The 22,459-nt window shown below is 40.1% G+C and overlaps 2 protein-coding genes across 3 annotated transcripts in view; one reads left to right on the forward strand and one right to left on the reverse strand.

Moving 5' to 3' along the window:
• PTGR1 (prostaglandin reductase 1) overlaps positions 1–22,459 on the forward strand; it is a 74,034-nt gene that overhangs the window by 4,284 nt on the left and 47,291 nt on the right.
• Positions 1,403–21,501, reverse strand: DNAJC25 (DnaJ heat shock protein family (Hsp40) member C25). Of its 2 annotated transcripts, none has more exons than XM_060300627.2 (4): positions 21,090–21,501; positions 8,620–8,742; positions 6,067–6,537; positions 1,403–4,700 (listed from the first exon to the last, which is right to left on the reverse strand). In XM_060300627.2, the coding sequence occupies exons 1-4, from the start codon at positions 21,420–21,422 to the stop codon at positions 4,578–4,580; spliced, it is 1,050 nt and encodes a 349-aa protein (XP_060156610.1). In that variant the 5' UTR covers positions 21,423–21,501; the 3' UTR covers positions 1,403–4,577. The 2 variants fall into 2 exon arrangements, with proteins under 2 accessions (XP_060156610.1, XP_030714878.1); XM_030859018.3 differs by having other exon boundaries at positions 8,590–8,742.

Raw genomic sequence — 22,459 nt, forward strand, 5'->3', positions numbered from 1 at the left:
CTATATTTAATGTGACACAGTATAATGTACCAAAAAAAAATCATTTCACTTCCTTCTACCCATTGCATTATTTTTAGAACTTAATGACTCAGGAGTGAAAGATTCACCAACAGGTGTGTGGATTCAGCTTCTCTGGAGAGATTTTTACAGGCTGCTTGAGACTTTGAGAGGCAGTGTGACTTAGGGCTACTTGACGTTCTTTTGAGCAGCCATTCCAGGCATGCCTCTGTATCTCACTGGAAGTGTCCCTTCTGTAAACATAGGCCTTGAACTAGTGAGTAGCAGATTATTCTATTCGCTCTGAAAGTTCTTTCTTTCCTGAGTTGTCATCTCAGCTGCTTCACCTTGTACCCCAGGGTACAACAAGGGGCAGGCGGCTGCTTTTAAGACACACAATTCCAATCCTAAGGAGCATCACTTTTTCACTCTAGCACAGTACTCTGCACAAAGTAAGGGGTTCAAATATCTATTTAAATAATAAAGAAACAACGGGTTTGTAATCATCACTAAACACTCCATTACCATGGATTTTAACAAACGAGACTCTTTCCTATTCCCTCTGAAGCATTAATATATGCTAGCCGCCATTTTATCCCATCTTATTTAATTCTCATGATAATCCTGTGAAGTAGTTAGTATCCCCACTAACTATTAGAGACGAGAAATGAGGTTCAGAGGTTAACCTGCCCAAAGTCAAACTATTCGTTGCAGAGCCAGGAACCAAACTTTGGTCTATCTGGCTGCAAAGCCTGAGCCATTCCCCTGCATCCTACTCCCTCTTCTTGAGGTTATAAAAGGAGACACTGTCAAATGGGAGGAAGTTTCTTCATCCACTAATGAAACTGGGGAGGAGTCTGTAGGAAATCCCATACGTCACTGCTGTAAGACTATGTGATCCACTCCATACATAATTGTCAAGGATACTCTGAATCCGTTAAGAAACTGATTAAAGTTTATGACAAATCATATAGGCTTTTTACTTAAATACTCATAACATTTCTCAGTTGCAGGCAATCTAATCTCCTTCAGACCCTAAACCTATGTAAATTCACAGGCTTATAGATTTTTAAGTCCTAATTATCTAAAAAGATCCCCTGGGGCTTCCCTGGTGGCGCAGTGGTTGAGAGTCCGCCTGCCGATGCAGGGGACACGGCTTCGTGCCCCGGTCTGGGAAGATCCCACATGCCGCAGAGCGGCTGGGCCTGTGAGCCATGGCCGCTGAGCCTGCGCGTCCAGAGCCTGTGCTCCGCAACAGGAGAGGCCACAACAGTGAGAGGCCCGCGTACCGCAAAATAAATAAATAAATAAATAAAAAATAAAACGATCCCCTCATTTCACAGATGAGGAAACCAGAAAGGTTAAATTTGTTTAGCAAATTTTATTTAGTTATCAGGGGCTAGATTTGGCCTTAGCCCATATTTAAATGTGAAGAGTATCACACTTCTTAAATAAAATTAATTATAATTCATCCGGGGCCTTCCCTGGTGGTCCAGTGGATAAGACTCCATGCCCCCAATGCAGGGGGTCTGGGTTCGATCCCTGGCTGGGGAACTAGATCCCACATGCATGCTGCAACTAAGAGTTCACATGTCACAACTAAGAAGTCCGCGTGCTGCAGCTAAAAAAAAGAAATTCATCCGTACACAGCTATTTTGTATCAATACCAACATTTATCTGCCTCAATTGCACAATTATAACTCAACAGAGACCATCTCTGATTTAAAGTCTTTAAGTAGCTAGACCTGTTCATACTAATGTCTAATAAAAGCTATTTCTCTTTAATTTCCACAGAACTTTCAGTATGGGGCTGGCACACTGGTCCATAATACTAGCTGCATGTTAGCTTAGCAGTTGGCTTCTACTCAAGGAAATATTTCCAGTGTGTGGGTGTTAAAAGTTTCCTGCCATTTCAGTCCAAAAAAATCTCAAAGTAAATAAAACTACTGTTTTTCTAAACATAAATTCAGTAGTACTAAAATAGTTAATTCTATAAACTGAATTATTTTTTCATGTAACATTTTAAATTTCTGTATACCACTTGTAGTGTTTAAAATTCTACTCATGGCCCCTACTTGATAGATGTGTTATGAAACTGCAACCCAGGATTTGTAGAAATTGGAGAATTCATAAAGAAATGAGACCAGTGAGGGAAGGGTCAGTTTTAGAAACTGCTGTGAGGATATCTGACATGAATGTAAGTAACCCTAAGGGTAATTTTAGCACAGACCTCAGTTATAGGAAGTGATAATAGAAAGCAATAAGCAGCTATGCTCTATAAACCCCTGAATTCCAAGCAAGGAGGAAATGGTGATAGCCCTAAAATGAAGCACAAGAGCAATTTTCTAACTATAGTGGGGTTCTGGGATCCCCTACCCAGGATTCTTCTCCAAGTGTTTCTGAAATGGAGAAGCTTTTGGTTCTCTGGTGGGGGACTGGCAGAGTATGGAGATAGTAAAGATACCCAACATATGTGAACGACACTTGTGACACAACTAATTGCCCTTCCTTTCCTCCAGGATTTTGAAGCATAAAGCCATTTTGTTGAGGGAAGGGGAGAAAAGAATCATAGTCCTTCCGTTAAGGAGAGTCCATGCATCTCACCCATACAGGGACCATGATTCCAAAAGACCAACCAAACTTTTACCAAGTGAGCAGGCTGCCAGGAACAATTCCAGAAATAAGACTTCTATATAAAGACAGAAAGAAATACAGCCATCTAGCATATATGCAAAATAATATCCAAAGATACATAGTTTTTATCAGCCAACCTTTATGAACGCTAACATATTCAGTCCTCCTGTTTTTCCTTATCACTAGGTTTTTTTGAAATACAGTTAATCATACATTTATTTGAAATTTTAACAGAAGGGCAAGAGCCTCCATTTCTTTCTGGTCTGCATAACATATGGTACCCACGTCGAACCTTAGGTGATAATGCTGTTGCGTGGTACGGGTGTGGTAACATCTCCACTGGGACAGGGGTTACTGACTGCAACCACAGCACTTTTCAAAGGCATTTACCTATGGTTTAGAGTTGGGCATTTGGGGTTTGAAGCACAGCTTCCTACAATTTAGCACTGTAATTTCTCCACCCTCCCAAAAAATAATGAATGCATAAAACACTTTCATCTGAAGTTTACAAAAATATAAATATTATATAATTTCAGAATTTTAGAGCTGCAAAAGGCCTTAGTGATAATCTGGTCAAACTCCTCCCCTAATTTTCTAATGAGGAATTGAGGCCTTCACTCACAGGCTAAATAACCCACCTCAGGCCTTTTGCTATGTTAGCAAGGATGGAACTCTTCCCTCCTGCATCTCTGTATGTGCCACATATTTGAGCTGAGCTCTTGAAAGGACTAGTTTACTTTGAATAGAAACAGACTCTGCATAGCTATGCTACACTTTTATGCTATGTCTTTTACAGTTATATAATGCAAAAGCAATATGTTAATCTTTGACTTAAAATGTCATACCAACAAACTTGTGATATATTGCAACCGTTTTATTAATATGATGGACTGGGATATGTCTTTTAACAGGAGTATTGATTCACTACCATGAATGTGTTTCAATACTTTGCTGCAGTATCATACTTGATTCAGTCAAATTATGTGTGAATTACTTTCACTTTCACACATATAAAACATTTACATTTCACTGTTTGATAGAACAGCACACAGGCATGCACCCCTTCTTTCTGGTTTATATGCATGTAAAGATGCTCACATAAAATGTATTTTTCACCACTCAAGGACTTCATAATATATGAACTTTTCATGACACTATTTCTGCTTTTTTTTTTAATTGAAGGGGGGTAAAAACAATACTGTGGTACAAAAGACCTTCTTACAAGGTTCTTTCTGGAGAAGTGTTTGAGAATACAGTTATAGTCCTATAATGACTGTAATCAAGATCATCCTACAAGGACATGAAGGTAGATTCACTCTCCCGGAGAGTTTCTGATCTTAGTAAGAATATTATGACTGGGGGGAGATATTATAAAGACAGTCCAGCAGAAGACTCTCCTAGAGAGATATTTTGAACATAAATCAAACCTATAATGACTGTCGTAAAGATGACATGATAGTTGAATAGTTTTGCTGAAGAAGTCTGTGTCTAGAAAGACACTCAAAAATGTAATTAAATGCTGTTATAATTTTTATGTTTTGTGAAACTAATAGAGGCCACAAAAGCAGAAAAATGGAGCACTATAACAAAATAAGGAAACATTTTTGAAGAATAAACACTTAACACGTAAAATTTTTAAATGGTATCTAATAAATTTTCATGTCAAATTTTTTAACCAAACATATAAAATTTTTAAATGGCAACTAATAAATCTTCATGTCAAATCTTTTAACAAAATCCACAAATTGATTATAAAAATTGAACAATCATAAATGTCTTATGTATAAAGTTTGAAGGGAAAGTTTAAATTTCTACATTATACTGTTTAATCAAATACTTGAGGAGTTTTAGTTACTGCTGAGGAACAGTCAGTACATTTCTAAAATAATTCAGTTATGAAAATAGTATCACAATTAAGGTTTGGCATAGTAGCATTCCAGCAATCTTCAGTCATCCACAAACATTAACCGTCCAGGCCCTTCATTCTTCATCCACCTCCTATATCTCTTCCATCTAGGATCATTTGCTAATCTTTTCTTTAGTTCCTCTTCTTGTTCTTGTTTGTAGACCTGTAAGTATAAATAACATAAACTAACTTGACAATCCAAAGAGAAACATTTGTCATTAGCTTTATGGCATGTCTATATTTTTCAAATATAACTTTAGGTAAAAGTTTCCAATGAATGTATTGGTTTGTCTTCTGAAGACCATGCACCTAAGACTACTAAGCAATTAAGCACTTCAATGTTCAATGTTAAATAAAAAAGAATAACTTGTGCAAGAACTAGTAATTTTTTTCACTGATTTCTGTAACCTGGAAATACATTCTTTTCCTCCTTGAAATCATATATAAGCTGAGTTTAAAGGGTTTAAACATTTCCTCTCTACGACTAATGTCCAATATTAAAGAGTCAACACTTTATTTTTCTAACGTGGTACTCTGTAAATTTAACAGATGACTTTCAGTTTTGTTGATCCTAACCAAGGAACAAAGTGACCTTATAAATACATTTGTCTCCAAATTGAACTTACAACTAATTTTATCTTCAATGATAATTATTGGTTTTTCAAAATATTTTTAAAGTTCCCAAAGAAGGTTAAATAAACCACAGAGGTTAAGAACAAAGAACATCTTTCATTTCTATAACCTTTCATGTATATCAGTTGAAGCTAAATGGACAAGTTTTCATACCAATTTCACAGCCATATCAAATTTCAGAAAGAAATTATTTCACTTCCAAATTTCAGGAAGTAACAACTAAGATAACCTCATGTAATACCATGATAATTCAGCCCAGGATAGCACTCTATGACAGAGAGTTTACTGTATAGTGGGCAGCTTCAAGTACTTAAAAGTGAAAACTTATCAAATAATTTAGGAGCTACCATGTTACCTTCCATTTATATGTTCTTTATAAGTAGGCTGAATATATCTACTTGCCAAATCATTCTGGCAATTCATAGTACAGTTTAACACAACAAATTAGACCATACTTTAAATTTTTAGCATTAGTAAATTAAAGTATTTGAAGTTCATCTTTTTTGTGTGTGGTACGCGGGCCTCTCACTACCGTGGCCTCTCCCGTTGCGGAGCACAAGCTCCGGACGCGCAGGCCCAGCGGCCATGGCTCACGGGCCCAGCCGCTCCGCGGCATGTGGGATCTTCCGGGACCGGGGCACGAATGCGTGCCCCCTGCATCGGCAGGCGGACTCTCAACCACTGTGCCACCAGGGAAGCCCTGAAGTTCATCTTTTAAAAAGACAAATTATAGGTTAAAAACCCACTGTTCCACTACTAAATATAGTCATACAGTCAACAAAAGTAAGATCTTTCTATATTTAACTCTTCGATTTCAGAAATTTGAGCACACTTCTGTGATCCCTTGTCACATACCTAGTTTTAAGTTGGTAAGGAAGGTTACAGTAATTACTCACCTCATAATTCTCCTTTATCCAAAGCTCCCGTTTAAGAAAAGTTTCTTTCTGATGATCTTCTAGACTATCAAACTGAGACTTTGACATCTTCATAGATTTACGTATGATATATAGTCTTTCTTCTTCCCCATATTCTTTGCCTTTGATGTTAAAATTATAGATCCACCGGCAATACCAGACTATATATGAGCACAGGTGAAAGGGAGCTAAGAGAATTTGAAACAGGAGAAGGTCACGGAACTGGGGTTTCTGATAGCCTCCCTTTATATCTATTTTACTTTTTATAATGTTCTTTATGATGTTCTCCTCCTCGTCGCGAATTTCCTCTTTGGACTTTTTGTTTCTGCCCTTCTCTTTGGCTTTTCTCAGCAATCCCTGCTGCTTGGCAATCTCCATGGCTTGGATACGGTACTTGGGCACCGTGGCCAGGTAGCTGATTGCCTTGTTGTAGCTGTTCCACCAGCTGAAAAACTAGAATATTTAACAAAGAAAACTGGGTCATTTTTATTACAAAATTCACCTTGGTGAACACAACCCCCCCGCCGGCCGCCAAAACCTATTCTGATTAAAAACAGGGACCTCAAAAATCTTACTCTGTAAGTTGAAGATACAGTTGAATAATGCCCATGTGGACACGGGATCTCCAGCCCTGATAAGTCAGATAAGCCCTAAGCTGAGCCAAAAAGCCACCGATTCTCTACAGGAGACACCCAGGATCAGAGGATGGATCGTTGGAATCACATCACACCTGTTGATTTCACATCTTTACCATTTGACTCTTCCCTAGATCACAATTAAGAAATCCCTCTTCTTCTATTTTTTTTTAAGATTGCAGTCTACTTACTGGAGGAAGAATCGAATGGTAAAACTAGCTGGTGAGGAGTTTCTTTCAAACAATCCCTGGTTATAGACTCGGGCAACTCTAAACCATCTGCACATACCACAGTAACACTCGTCACATTCTGAACTGAAAGATTCAAATATGTTTGAACTCTTTACTTATTTGGACAGGAAGACATTAAGTCACTTCATAAATATATTCAACCACAAAGGGTTTTATTATCAGAAAAAGTCCTACTCCTCATATAGTATCGCCACACATTTCAGCTATTTTACTGAATAAATACAGCAGTTGTACCAATAATATCCTGAAATATTATAGTAGCAATCTATTAGGAATAGCAAAAAAAAAAAGTGATTAGGGTATTACATTATCTAAAACAGAAAAGTAAAGTTGCCCTTCCTCTCCCTGTTGAAAAGGCAACACTACAAAAGCTGATACGTTTAAAATATACAGCTTTAGGGCTTCCCTGGTGGCGCAGTGGTTGAGAGTCCGCTGCCGATGCGGGGAGCACGGGTTCGTGCCCCGGTCCGGGTGGAATCCCACATGCCGCGGAGCGGCTGGGCCCATGAGCCATGGCCGCTGAGCCTGCGCGTCCGGAGCCTGTGCTCCGCAGCAGGAGAGGCCACAGCGGTGAGAGGCCCGTGTACGGAAAAAAAAAAAAAAAAAAAAGTATATATATATATATACAGCTTTAGTTTTCAATAGGAATTCTTTTGTCATATCGATTGAATTTCATTTCTGGGAATTAAACTGGAGAAGTAATTCTGAAACTAGCAAATTGCTTCATTCTAGTCACTTGGCTTTCTTTTTTCTTCTAAAGGAGGATACGATAGGTGTGGTTAGTTGAGGAATAATAGTAGGGAAAACTCATTTCAGGCTAAACTTGTATTTCTGTGATATTTTAAAACAACATAAAAAGTTACTGTAGCACTTTTAGTCTATTTCAGTGGTTCTCATACTGAGCAGGAGTGCCCTTAGCCGTCATGTGGAAATGTGTGAGACATTTTTGTTTGTTACAATGATGGCAAGCTCTACACTCCTGGCATTTGGCAGGTAGGTGCCAGGACTTGTTAGGCCATATTAAGGAGTTTGGAATTTTCCCCAAGTTTAATGGGAAATCATTGAAAAGTCCTATGAAGGTAGTTTGGTCCTCGAACAATGCGGGGGGGGCACCACCCCGTGCAGAGTCTGAGTGCAGCATATGGTTGGCCGTCTGTATGCACGGCTCCTCCCTATCCTCCGATTCAGCCAACCTCAGAAGGTGCACTGCTGCGGGTCGGCACTGCAGTTAGTGAAAAGAATCCGTGTGTAAGTGGACCACTGCAGTTCCAACCCATGTTGTTCAAGGGTCACCTGTAAATGATATGGTCTAGTTGGCATTCACTCTGGCTGTTATATGGAAAATACTCTAGAGGGGGTAAAAGAGAAAAAGATCTGACTTGTTTGTTTGTTTGGTTTTGACAGTTATATAATGACATTCATGATTTCTTAGATTGCCTGCCAACAAAGATTCCAATGTTATCAATTGGTTAAATAAATATTTTTCTAATGTAAAAAATTAATCTCACCTGGAAGTAAAATTCTACAAAAAGGTACTTCTAGTTCAGTTTTAACGACTAGCACTAGCCAATGTGCACTCCTGCACATGCACGTAGATACACACATCCGTCAATACACACCTGAAACACTGAAATAGCACACACACTGACCAAGATCACAACTCTCACATCCACTTTAGGGGCTAAGCGCCTGCTGTAGTAGTGGTAGTAATGGCTGTAGTACTCTTCTGGGTGATCCAGCATGTAATCATAATCTTTTCGAGTTTCTTCATCCTGTAAAATAACAAGATATCCAGTTTCATATGACAGCTCATAAAATGGTCTTAGTTAATAATCTGTTAAAGTCAAATCTAGAATTTTGTAATTATGTAATCAATCTGAATAAAAGAACAAACTGTTAAAATCAAAAAATTTCCCATAATTCCTCAAAGGGACACACAAATTTGTTTCCAGAACTTTAATACTAGGTATAAAGCATAATAAAAAAATTTCCTCAAATTCTTGAGGAGTATTAGTCCTCCTGGAAAAAACAAAAACACTTCAGTAGCAATGAACCATGCCTTTTTAGCCAGTGCTGTGGTGCTAATAAGGATGTCGCCGTGTTCTTATAATTTAAAAGCGTGTTGACACCTACTCTCAGTAACTGTTGATAGAAAAAAAAGAATGTTTATCTCTGTTGTATATATTCACAATCATTTCCCAACCTTGTATAGAAGGTTTTCTTTTGAAAGCAATGATTAAAACAACAAAAAAGTAGACAAAACCAGTCTATGCCCTCAAAATTGAATTATGCTCATCCCAAGGAAACATTGAGACATCGATGCAGTATAATGGTCAAAGTCTAGCTTTGTGATATCAGGCAAAAATTTTAGCCTCTCTGAGCCTCACTCTTCTTCACTTGTAACTTAGAGATATTAATAGCTGCCCTACTAATTTTACAGGGTTATTTTGTACATCAGATGACATACAGTATACAAAAACAGGTTAAAAATATGGAGTATTCACTATTATAACACATTTTCACAGCCCAGTTCATAAATAAGGTAATATATCGCTCTTTCTTAGTCATGCAAACATGTTGAAAAAATTATAGCAGTCTGAAATGCTGCTCAAATGGTCACAAATAAAGCATTTCTTAAAACCTTCTCTAATTTTAACCAGTTTCTAAAAGGTATAAACGCCAATCTTTTACTGAGATACATAGGTTGAAAAGCTACCAAACTAGGTTATGATTTGCTTTTTTTTTTTTAAGCCCACAGGAAACCTATTTTTCAGCTTGTCTTGTTTCCAAAAAAGTGTTAAAGACTAAAACTACAGCAAATTCTTTACTCTGTATAAGTGAATACAACATAAACCATTATGAAAAAAAATCTTTCTTTAACCTAGATGATTTCTTTCTATAATAAATTAATTATTCAACATACATAAAGTTGCAGATTATTAGCTCAACATTTCAAAATCTGCACTTAGTGCTTTGTCACCACAGAGGCGCTGGGGTCTGTTCAGGGCCTCCTCCCGAGTCCTCCAATATGCTGTTTCTTAGATTTAAAATAAGAAGTTTGCTAACGATAAATCTTTCCTGTACCCATTAATATCATTATATATTTTCTATTAAGAATTCTGAATTTGAATGAGCACATTCTCAGTAACAGTTCCTTTTTTTAAAAAAATAAATTTATTTATTTTTAATTTATTTTAATTTTATGTTTGGCTCCGTTGGGTCTTTGTTGCTGCGCGCAGGCTTTCTCTAGTTATGGCGAGCGGGGGCTACTCTTCGTTGCAGTGCGCAGGCTTCTCATCGCGGTGGCTTCTCTTGTTGCTGAGCATGGGCTCTCGGTGCGCGGGCTTCAGTAGTTGTGGCATGCGGGCTTCGGTAGTTGTGGCTCACAGGCTCAGTAGTTGTGGAGCACAGGCTTAGTTGCTCCGCGGCATGTGGGATATTCCCGGACCAGGGCTCGAACCCGTGTCCCCTGCATTGGCAGGTGGATTCTTAACCACTGCGCCACCAGGGAAGCCCTCAGTAACAGTTCTTACGCTCATTACATTCAAAATATTTTTTACCTCTGACTAGAATTTGAAGCTAGGTGAAGTAGTATCTAGTATAATTAGATGTAAATATATTTAAAGTCTATTCCATGGCACTGTATGGAGGGCCAATATGCGAATCATCTATTATATAAGGAAAGCTGAGCTCAGGCTGATATTATTTTCAAATTCACTCCTTGTATGTTCTCTTCCATTAGAAAAGATTTTCTCGGGAGTTCCCTGGTGGCCTACTGGTTAGGATTCCAGGCTTTCACTGCCGTGGCCTGGGTTCAATCCCTGGTAGGGGAACTGAGATCCCGCCAGCTGCGTGCCACACGCCTCAACTGTCAGTCCATTCCTCCTATAAGCCATCATCATATTCTAGAGTTTCTAACCGAAAGAGGGTAAAACGTTACAGGTCATACAGATAGCTCTGAAGACTAAAGCCTATGTCCCTTGATGTATTTCATTCTGAGTACTTCAAGACATCCTTTGAGAATTTTTCCATTCTCCCTCCATTTTTTTGCCCTTTTGGCTAATTTTATAGATATGCTCTGCTTCTGGCCTGAATTCGTTGCCTTTTATACTCAGCCTCCCAATCTTGGCAGATGCTTTTTGAAATGTATTTCTTCAAACACGATTCTTCTCCTTGCTCCAACTAGATTACAAGTAGTTTTGAAACTAACTGCCCCCCTGAGATGAGATTCCTACAGTCCTCCAGCATCACTATCTCTGCACAGTCCATTGCCCATTCTGACTGTCTGTACTCCTCCTGGTTGAAGTATACAGCAAGATCTGTGAGTGTCACTGAAATCTGCTCTGTGAACGTCATGCGTCTAGTGGCTGTTCTCTCGTTTGTTCTCTTATCTTAGTGAAGGTCACAGTCCACAGAATGCAGATATCCTTCTTCAAGCTTTTCACCCATATCTTCCCCCAGAGTCACCATCTTCTCACTGGTCCCTAGATTTGTGACAGAGCTTCATTTAACAGGATGGTCAGCTAATGCTCCAGTACCAGCAACTCCAAAATTTATACCTTACGTCTAGCCTCTCTACTGTAACCAGAGCCTGTAGGGTCTATTCAGGGCCCTCTATAATGAGTCCTCAAACTACCTCATCCCTGTAAAAGGTTTCAGGGTCAAGTCTGACTTCTCTTAGAATGGTTTTCTTTTCCTTGGGGCCACCATAATTTCATGACCCTGTTTTGGTCATGATTAGAGACAAGAAGGTCTGCGATCTCCTTGTTACAGCGTTTATTCAGCCACAGTCTTCTTTCTTTAATGTGTTTAAAGCTTTCTCTCCAGAATGAAGAAAATGGATTTTAGGCTGAGGCATGCATAATACACTTTACAAGGTTGTTCAAGGTTGGCACAAATTGAAGAGTTAGGGATTCTCAACAATCTAAGTCAAAGTCCTACTCTTCAGTAGCCTACTAAGTTTAGAATCAACCTAATATGAACACAGGATACCAGGAATATTAGCAAAAAAGAAAAGACAGACTGGGACCCAATTAGAGAGTTTCACGTACATTCTTACATATTTTTATTTTTAATACCATATATATATATTTTTCCTACCCATCTTGGGACTAAAGTAGCCTCACAGTTTTTTTGTTTGTTCTGTCCAATGCTTCCCAGTGTCTAGTAAGGCAAGTTCAATTTTCCTTGTCATGCAACAAGGCCTCCATAACTGACCCAAACTTACCTACTTAAGAAACATCTTATCACTCTCCCTTCTTTTGCCCATAGCAAACATTCAGATAGCAATTTCTGGAATTTGGTGTGTTCTTCAAGTACAGCATGCTCTTTTATATCTATGACTGAACAGATAATTCACTTTAACTCAAATGCCCGTGCCTTTCTTCCAACCTCATGTGCTCCTATTAATCCTTTAGAACATAAACATTAGTAGACAGATTTAGACCACTCTTATTACACTTATTACCTATTTATTATAGCACTTATCACATTGTAATCATCAGTTTTTTTCTTTTCCTTGAATGAGAACTTCTAGACGGCAGGTAGGGTGATTCCTTAATCTCTGTATATCCAAGGCCTAGCACAGTGCCTGGCATTCAATAAATATCATTTCAAAACTGAATGAAATTTTGTAAAGGCTCTCCCTTACTCTAGACATCTCTCCAGCCACACAGGTCTCCATCTCACAAGGAAGGCGAGACGGGTGATTAGGCCACAAAAACTTGGGCTTGGCAGAAATGACTGCTTGATTTCATAGCTTATGAAGATACGCTAATGTGGCTAAAATAGCTTAAACCTTAAAACAGTGTAATATCTTACCTTTCAATAAGGTAGTACTTTTTCTTTCAGCAATTTTGTGGATCTTAAGGTCCCAGGGTCAGGAGATGCCAACTTCTTTCCAAAACCAAAACCTTTATACTTGTTTCTTCCTCCTCTCTGTCCTGAGCCTTGACAAGCAGGGCAATAAGCTCCTTGTTTCTAATCTCTACAGGAAAAAATGGTGCTTCTGCTGGTGTCCACTCCACTCCCAATCCTCTTGGGCATATGCAGGAGGACTGGAACATAACCACCAATATCTAGATCAAAAGTGAACAAGAGGAAACCCACAAGCAAAGAAAGCACTGAACCCTTCCTTCTCTTATGAAAATGATCATTCCCCCCTCCCCAGAGGCAAAAATATATTATGTTCTTGTCCTTGAAAGAAATAATGAATTGTTTGGTTTCAATAAACATAAATTGCAATAATTAGATATTGCAGCCAGGTTCACATTAAAAATCTTCGATTATACAAATAATAGAAACCATTTAGGATGGCAAAGGCCAAGAATCAATAATATATGAAAATATAGTAATCGTTTGTTCATTCTTAAATATATATAGTAATCCTGTTTTTAAGAGAAATACACATACAAATGATCCTTTAAAAAAATAACATCTGTTCCCCTAAATTTTTTTCCAGGCCATTACACCCTACTAAAGAGGAAGAAAGTTAACTGCTCTGAGTTTTCATTTCTCTTCCTGTTCCCTACCCACCAGCCACTCGTGCAACTATCTTCTACGTCTTCTCTTCTCAGTCTACATGTGGTTATAGCAACTTCCATCATTTGCAGTATCACCTATATATCATATACGAGTGACACTCAGATCTGTTTTCCCTGCTCCTACTATTTTCAGATACCTCCTGAACATTTCCTAAATGTAACATAAATATCTCAAATTCAACATGCTCAAAACCCAAATCTGCTCCTGTGTCTCAGTTAACGGTATCGCCATCTACGTGGTTACCTGAGCTTTAAAAAGCCTTAGTTATTTTCAGTTCAGAAAATAGTTATGCAGGGCCTTAAGCCATGTGCTGAGCACAAAGGAGGATAAAAAAACAAATAAATTAAGGACCTGGCCTCAATAACTCTCCCATCTACAAGAAGAATCTAGCAAGCAAGAAGAGCACAATTCAATGTACTAAGGACTAACTGTGCCTGAGAACACTGGTAATGGGATTCACAGAAGACGTGAAATGAGTGCTAGATCCTGAAAAGCATGTAAGATGTGGTAAAATTTGTTCCAGGCAAGGGGAACAGCAAGTGTTAAGGTACAGAAGCATCAGTGTAGAGAACAGATTCAGTGAAGCTTAAGCACTGGGGAAGTTTAGGGAAGAAAGGAGTAGTAAATGTGGCCAGGAAGACAGGTTTGGATAAGAACCACAGGGGATCTTATATGCCATGCTAAAGTGTTAGGGTGTTACTGTCTGTGCTATTCAAACATAACATGTTTTCAAGTATGAGAAAAATAAATAGCATTGAGTAGAAGTATATATTTTTGGACGATAACTCTGACAGTATTGTAAAGAAAGGAATGAGGGAGAAACAGATTTTAGAGACCAAGAAGTAGAACAAATAGGACTTAGTGATTAAAGGGGTACAGGAATCAATCATGTTAAGCATGATACTGATGTTTCTAATTATAGTCACTGTGTGAACCATGTTATTCTAAGAATAAAGGAAGAGGACAGCAAGTGTGGAGAAGATGCAGGGGAAAATTGTGGAAGATTTTGAAATGGGGAGGAAAGAAAATTACTGGATAGCTTTTCAGTGTCTGGAGCCTCCAAGGATTATCTTTTCCTGTAGGAGGGGTGTGCCTTTATTTGTCTTTGAAAAGTCTATTTTAACTTTGTAGAGAAAGAAGTAACTTGTGGAAACCTGGAAGTAATGCAAATAATTCTTATTCACAAAAAGACAAATTGTGACCAGTGGAATTAAGGCAACTGATAACTGCCTTGTCATATTGACCAGTATTACAGGCATTTCAGCACTCCTTGTCTTGACTGTAAACTGTGTGGCACTTTTTCTCTTTTGAACCAGTTTTAATATCTTACTGGTTCCCTCATTAATTAATGAGTTAAATAAAATCTTTGACACGTGTTTATTTTGTATTTGTACAAGAGTCAACCTCTTTTAAAATTTATGCTTTAACAAAGAAAACAGGATTAGTTTCATGTGTAGTTTTGGGTACCTGTGCTACAAATGAGAGACAATTGAAAAATATGAACCTAGAGAATACACGGATTTCAGGGTTGTCAAGGATGTAGTTGAGTTTCATCAGGACGAGCTTAGAAAATAAAAAGAAGAGTCCCCAAAGGACAGGACTCTAAGGAAATGCAATGTTTACGGTGAAGGCAGAGAAAAAAAAATACAGACTAAAAGAAATGGCTAGAAAGCTTGGAGAAAGGGGAGAGAATTACATGAAGGGAGTCAAGGGAGAACAGCTTAAAGAACTACGTGGTCAACATCAAATGCCACAAATAGTTCCAAAAGGAAGAGCAGCCCTCTGATCTGATGCTTAGAGCATCACTATTCATCTTAGGAAGAACAGCTCCAGAACGTGTGCTGATGCACATGTCAGTCTATGACAGTTTAAATGAAAGGGGGACGAGGAAGTAAGGATAGCCAACAATGAGGAAAGAAGAAAAATGTGACCGTAGCTTTAAAAGAAGCAAAATTAAGGAATGAGAAATGAACCAAATAAGAGATTCTTAAGTTACCAAAGAGGAATGATGAGATTCCAGAAGACTAAGACGGAAATAAAATGAGTTCAGCCAAGAATACCTTCCTGCCTTTCCCAACCCATCTTCCATGTTGTTCCCAGAACTTTCTTTCTGAAACAAACATCAGATTGTGTTACTTATGCACTTTAAAACCTCTGGTAACTCTTCAATACATCAGGTTCACATGCCTGAACACAGCTTAAAGGGTCGATCCCAAACTATTTCCAGTCTCCTGAAACATTCTCCCTACCATGCACCTGACAGGCTTCTAACCTAGAAACAGTAGATCCCCTACAGTCTCTAAAAATACAGTAAGGGTCTTTGTGCTGTGACTATCTCAGTATATTCTGTTTACCCATGATAAATTTGCACAAGCAAAATTAAAACATCAAGTGCTTAGTTTCTGGCTAGAATTATATCAACTCAGTAGTTTTTGTGTTACTCAAAAAAGCTCTGATGGGTTGTTGATACCATCATGTGTCAGGTAGTCACAGCTCTAGATTTAAACACATCTGGTGTATGATCAACCTTGGCCATAAGTAGGGAAGAACAGGTGAAATTTTAAGGGATGAGTAAAAAATGAAAAACACTTATGGGTTCACAGCAGAAATAGCAAATGTGGCACATAAGGTACCACACCCTTCTTCTGGGCCCATGGGAGGACAGTTTAACATGTCATCTTTTCCACTAAACCCAGACAAGGCCCCCAAATTTACAAGTGTTACATGGAGTCGAGACCAATTACAGTTGGCACGTGAAATGAAAATTATCTGCCATCAAGCTGACTTGACTTGCCTGTGTATCAGCCTCACAACTGTGATAGAAATTTACATCATTTCTATTAGTTTTATGAATACCCAATTATTATGAAGGACTGACTAAAATCTGGATCGATGCTGGAAAAGAAAAATAGTAATACCGATAAGTGCAGTTAATTTTTTTCCTCCAGAACGAAGAGTCCCTGGGAAAAGCATAATAGAAGTGATCCTACATCTCATTCCTGGAACCAGCCTTGTACACTCATGACTCCACGTTTTCGTGGATCAAGACTTGTCTCTACCAGAAATGTCCCTCCACAGTCAACCTTGGGGACTGTTCTAGATCCAGATCAAAGAGTGCATTCTTCTCCAATCCCCTGAGAAGAAATAATTGTGTTCTCTCAGTGCTGCAATATAAGCTACACGTTTTTATTATATAACTTAGATAAATAATAACCAAACAATAAGTATCTGTATCCTTCTTATATTAAAAGCTTAAAGGCAGGAACTGTGCCTTTTTCATTGTTATGGTCTCCTCCCCCAGCATCTATGTCAGTACCAGCGAGAGAAAGGGTTAAGCGAATATACAAAGGGAGAACAATAAACAGTAACCCTAACAGGGCAGGAAGTTCATACTCCCCTTTTTGTCAAATCATTCTTAAGTGCTAAAGCCCTGCCACATCAACCAGACTGGCAAAAAGAAACTGACGTGTTCCTGTGACTTTCCTGCCAAGACAAGGCTGGAGGAGCACAAGGCTCTCTCTACACATCCCTTCAATTTATCAGATAACCTGCACGCCAGTAATACCTCCAAGACCTTTTCTATGTTCTTCTCTCACGATCTTGCAAAATGCTCTCAAACTCTACCATTTTCTACCAATTGCAGTTTTTCTAAGTGCGTCCTTACCACCTGTTCCCTCATCTGCTGATTTCTATGCCATCCTTCTCATTTTATCTAATTCATCCAGTTTGTATCTATATCAAAAATAATTAATGTTCTCTAAAACCCTGAGAAAATAATTTCTCCTTAAAAACAGAAGTATAATTTTTCTCTCATGCAGGAATTTTTCATTCATACCCATCCAATCTACTTTATCTGTACCACTCTTTAAGACTACAATTAATTTCGGGTAAAATGCCAAAGTAGGCTTCACATAACAATGTCAAAACGCCAGAAATCCACTTTCGATTTCCATCCTATCTGAATCTATCTCCAGATAGGAGTTTTTATTTTACAAGCATTCATTATCTATGTGCCAGACACTGTGCTAGGTGCCATGGATATACATGCAAAAATGAAGTTTAGTGGAGAGGGGAGAAGGGCTACTCAGGATTTACAGTGCAGTGTGATAAGTGCTATATCCACATAAAAAGATCCAATGTTGACACAGCGAGTGAGAGTCTGTTTACTTAACTTCCAAAGTCCATGTGTCCCTGAATCCCCAGTAGTCAAATACACTAAATAGTTATTTCACCGGCTTAACTCATATTATGAAACAAATATAAAGCAGTGTGTGAAATCATAATGGTTTCAAGTCCTGCTGAGATCTAGAGGTTTTAAGTTATTTGAGAACATGAACTAAGCATGACTTGGTAAAAGCATCTGACAGGTCCCTTTGCCTTCCATTATTACCCGTCCTTCTTTTTCTGGTTTTTCTCAATCTCTCTATTCACAGGTAGAATCTCTGTTGCTATGAAAACAATGACCAACTGTGATAATATCTCCTTGTCTGACCAACTGCATTTAAATCATGTCAGTATCCTTATTTTTTAACAATTTCCATCTAAAAAAACTCTCTCTCAAAGAGGCATTTATTTAACCAAGACAACTTCAGAGTCATAAATCCACTATATCTTACACAAATATAATTCTCATTTTGGTTATTCAGAGATGCTTGGTTGTTATAAGTTTTGATGGAACACCATTGTAAGATTATAATGAGGATATAATATAGCTTTTTATATTATACATGTTAAAAATGCTAAGAGACTTGAACAGACCAAGAATAAGAAATTAAGAAGGTTATCAAAAAATTATGGGGAGAGAAAAAAGGCTCCTCCTGGCTCCAATGAATTTACAACTAATTTATTTCAGATTTCACAAAAGAAACAATTTCTGTTAGATACACTGTTCCAGAGATGGAATCTACCTGGGCATTCTACAAAGCAAATATAGAATCAACTTTTCCCTTCATATGCCAGCAATAACTGAACATGGCTGTGAAGGAGGACACAGTCTTCCCAAGGCCCTCCCTCCTTTTCAGCTCTCACAGGGTTTATTGCTATTCTTTATGGAGAAATATATAGTGTATAACAAAAAGAGCAAATAGAAATGAAATGCGGTCCCAGGTCTGCTGTTGCTGCCCCCATGAGATGATATATGGAATTTCAGGTAGGCTTCTGCGGCTCGTCTTCATTCCAGAGCCACTGGAACTTATCAGCTTCTCCCACTATTCTATCTGACCTGCTCGTAGTAAAGGCCAGGTGGACCTCTTATCCCTCACAGGCCCTCTTTCCAGTCTGTGGATATAATCCAAGCAAAACAGTGGTTGCATCCCTGTTGCCTCAAGGGGATGACCCCAGTTTATCAGATCTCTGCATTACCCAGAAATGATATCTTCCGGCAACCTTCTCACAATTCTCCATTATGACAGCAATAAAATCAGACCACCCTGTTTGTCTTTAATAACTTCTTCCACACATGCCAAGTCAAAGTCCTCTTCCTTATTCCAGGAGAGAGCATCTTCAATGAAGTTTTTTAAAAAGTTTCTGAAGGTGTTCCACTTGGAAGTGGAACCCCTATCTATCTCTATAAATTTAACATGGGAGTTTTCATAGAGCCCAACTAAGTCTGATTTCCATGGGTCCAAACCAAGCCCAGACACCCCTTTTCTCTCACAGATAATTTCCGTTCTCCTGCAGTAATAACGAGTGGGGTTGGGGAAGCTATAGAACACTCTCTCCCACCCTCCATCAGTGCAACTACAATTCTAGTTTCCTGTTTGGAGGCATGTGCAGCTACCGCAGACCTGTCCCAATCAAGAGTTAGTGTTACTTTCTCCAGACATACTAGTTTTTAACTGCCTCAAAGTTCCTTGTTCTTGAGTGGACACATTATTTTATTGAGCTTTTTATTAGCTGACAAATCAGTGCTAAACTCGTAGCAGCATTCAGAGGCAACCATTACAGCCAGTTCAGCCTCTGAATTTGTCTCTTCGAGAAAATGGCAAGAATATTTAGAGTCCTGGGATTCCTCCCAGCCAGATTTTCTATAGTCTCCATTTCTTGGCACTTTTTTTTCAAACTTCTTACTATCATGCTCACCATTTTCATGCCAAATCTCCCCATCTCCAACCCCAGCAGAAGGGAACAGTCGCCACTGTTTCTGCTGCCTCTCTTCTGGAAGTTCTCCACCTGCCCAGTGCTCCCTCTTGTGCCACGAGGGCTTTGGAGGACCAGTGGCAGTCCTTCTGGATGCCCGTCTGGACCACTATCTTTCCTCACGGCAGAAAAGCAGACTGGAGCTTCACATGCTGGGCTGCCTTGAATGAAGTTCTTTCCCATCTTTCTGAAGTCTTTGCTCAATCACTCTCTATCCCAAATAATAGGCAACCAAGCCCTCTGGCCTCAGCACTTTCCCAAAACCCCCATTCCTCAGTTAACTGCCAATAAAAATTACAATCTCACCAATGCTGGTGAGAATTTAGTGAATTTTATGACTCCATATTATCCAAACTGCTCTGGAAAGTAAGCCATTAACTCCTTGACTCAGTATTTTCAGCTCTGGAAATCTAACCTGGAAAAATAATGCATGGTTAAATTATAGCATACCCACTCAAAGTAGTCACTAAAAGCAGACGATACAGCAACATGGAAAACTCTGCCTCAAAAAGAAAAGAAAAAAAAAGCTAGAAAAAAGTACCCTACAACTGCAACTGCTGTTGCATTAGCATGATGGGGCCCTTGAAGCAGTAACACTTCCACCAAATATGTTTTGTACTTAGTGATTTCTTATGGTTTGCTTTTCCCAGCAGTAAAAGAAAACAGGATCAGGCTAAATCTCCCCATCCCCACAAGACTCAATAAAACCTTTGGCAAACGACTACACATATACTCACAAAATATTTCCTACTAGAAATTCTCAGTCTTGAAACCCAAGTCATTAAGCACCTATTTGCAGGTCCTGTATAGGGGGTTTCTCATTCATCATTTAACCTCATAACAACCCGTGGAGCAGGCATCATGGCCTTAATTGTGCCTATGAAGAAACAGGTACTCTGACCTATTAAGTCACTATCCAAGGTCATACAGGGGTGTTCAGAGCCGGAGTCAAACATACGTTGTTCTTCTTAGTATTTTTCTACATCCTTAAACCCAAGCTAAATGTCACAATTAATACCATCCCCAGAAACCAAGTTTCTGTCGACTCAAATTCGGGCGATCTCACTGTCACTGGAGCCCTTTCCTGTGTTCTATCACAGATCTTGGTAATAGTAATCACCCTGCTTTCCGAGAGTGAGCTGCACATTATTAAAACATTTTCACTAAGTCGTAAGAAGCCCAAAGCTTTGCATAAAAAAGACTGTAACAGAAAGGAGGGGGCTGGCTGCCCTCCAAGACCGAGGGGGTTCCCATCTTTGTCAGTGGGCCGTATGCGCTCTCTCACGTGGGCAAGCGCGAGCATCCTAAGGGTGGTGGCGGTGGTCGCGCCCGGCGCCGGAGTCACAGGGAGGCTCGCTCCACGGGCCAGGGGCCGAAGGGGCCACGCCGCTCGCTTCGCCAGCGCGTCCTCGCAGCCCATCCGCGCCCCCAGGCTTACCTTAAGAGTCTCGTAGGCGGTGGCCACCAGCAGGAAGGCCTCCTCAGCGCTCTGCGGCGTCCGTCCGGGGCCCTCGTCGCCGGGCTCTGGCCGGTAGCGGTCGGGGTGGTAGCGCCGAGCCAGCTGGCGGTAGGCCCGCGCGATCTCCGCCTTGCCCGCCGTGCGGCTCACCCCCAGCACCTCGTAGCAGTCCCGCGTGCCGCAGTAGAGCCCTTCCACCAGGGCCGCCGCGGGCCGCGGCAGCAGCACCGCCATCAGCAGGGGCGGCAGCAGCACCAACCAGCCCCGGCCGGTAGCGCCGGCTCCCCGGCGCGGAGCGATCGGCGTCGCCATGCCGGCTGGGCCACGGCTCCCCTAGCCCAGCCGCACCCCGGCACTCCACCGCGCGCCCGGGTGGACTGCTGGACCCAGATCCACGTCAGCACGCGGCGCCTCCGCGCAGGCGCACCGGGCGCGGCTGCTTCAGCCACTTCCGTCACGACCGTTGCTAGGGGAGCAGCAGGACGCCTCAGCCGCCCGGCTGCTTCCGCTATGTCTGTGAACGCGTTCCTAGTCCCAGCGGCCAGAGGATTTGTCCTCAGGTGGACGGACCAAAAGGATGTCTCTGTGTCTGAGGTGCACTTAACCAGTGTATGCAGAGTGCTTTACTGTCCACAGTGCCCTTCCCAGGCAGTCTTTTAGGCATCATGACTTCGTTTGTTGCCATTGGTTGGTAGTCTGGCCCTCTTGCCCTCTGGTTATCAGCCTCAAGATGTGTGCCCAGGGTTTTAAAGCTGGGTCTCAGCCCCGACTCCGTCTCACTAACTCCATTCTCCCTTTCCAAAAGGAAGTTTAACTTAGAGATTCTAGGCGCTCTCTGCCTTAAAGTTCATGGCCATCTAGTTCCGGGTTTCTTAGCCTCCGCACTATTGACATTTGGCCTGGATAATTCTTTTCCTTGTAGGGACTGTCCTATGCATTGTACGATGTTTAACAGCATCTCTGGCCTCTACACACTAGATGCCAATAGTACCACCACCTCAGTCGTGACAATCAAAAATGTATCCACGTATTCTCAAATGTGTTCTGGGGGTACGGCTGCCAGAAAAGATGCAAGTCGCTCAGTTAAATCTGAATTTCAGATAAACATTTTTTTAGTATATTATGTCCAAAATGTTGCATGGGACTCTATAGCAACATGAAGAACTTTACCTCAAAAAAAGTTGTTTCTATCATTCACTCAGTAAATATTTCTTGAGTCTTTACTATGAACTAGACAGTGTTGTAGGCTCTGAGGACATAGTGGTGAGCAAGGTAGACAAGGTTCTTAATCTCAAGGAGCTGGTGGAGGATGACAGACAATAAACAAGCAAATAAACTTTAAGAAATAA

Source organism: Globicephala melas, chromosome 6 (genome assembly GCF_963455315.2).
Source record: "Globicephala melas chromosome 6, mGloMel1.2, whole genome shotgun sequence".
Lineage (NCBI taxonomy): Eukaryota > Metazoa > Chordata > Mammalia > Artiodactyla > Delphinidae > Globicephala > Globicephala melas.

What these genes read in the sequence shown, in the direction of transcription:
- DNAJC25 (XM_030859018.3), bottom strand. Translation starts at nt 21,422, where the DNA reads ATGGCGACGCCGATCGCTCCGCGCCGGGGAGCCGGCGCTACCGGCCGG. An exon ending in CCGCCTACGAGACTCTTAAG is followed by an intron (nt 8,743 to 21,089) that starts GTAAGCCTGGGG and finishes GTTATTTTACAG; the next exon opens with GATGAAGAAACTCGAAAAGA. An exon ending in GGATAAAGGAGAATTATGAG is followed by an intron (nt 4,701 to 6,066) that starts GTGAGTAATTAC and finishes TTATACTTACAG; the next exon opens with GTCTACAAACAAGAACAAGA.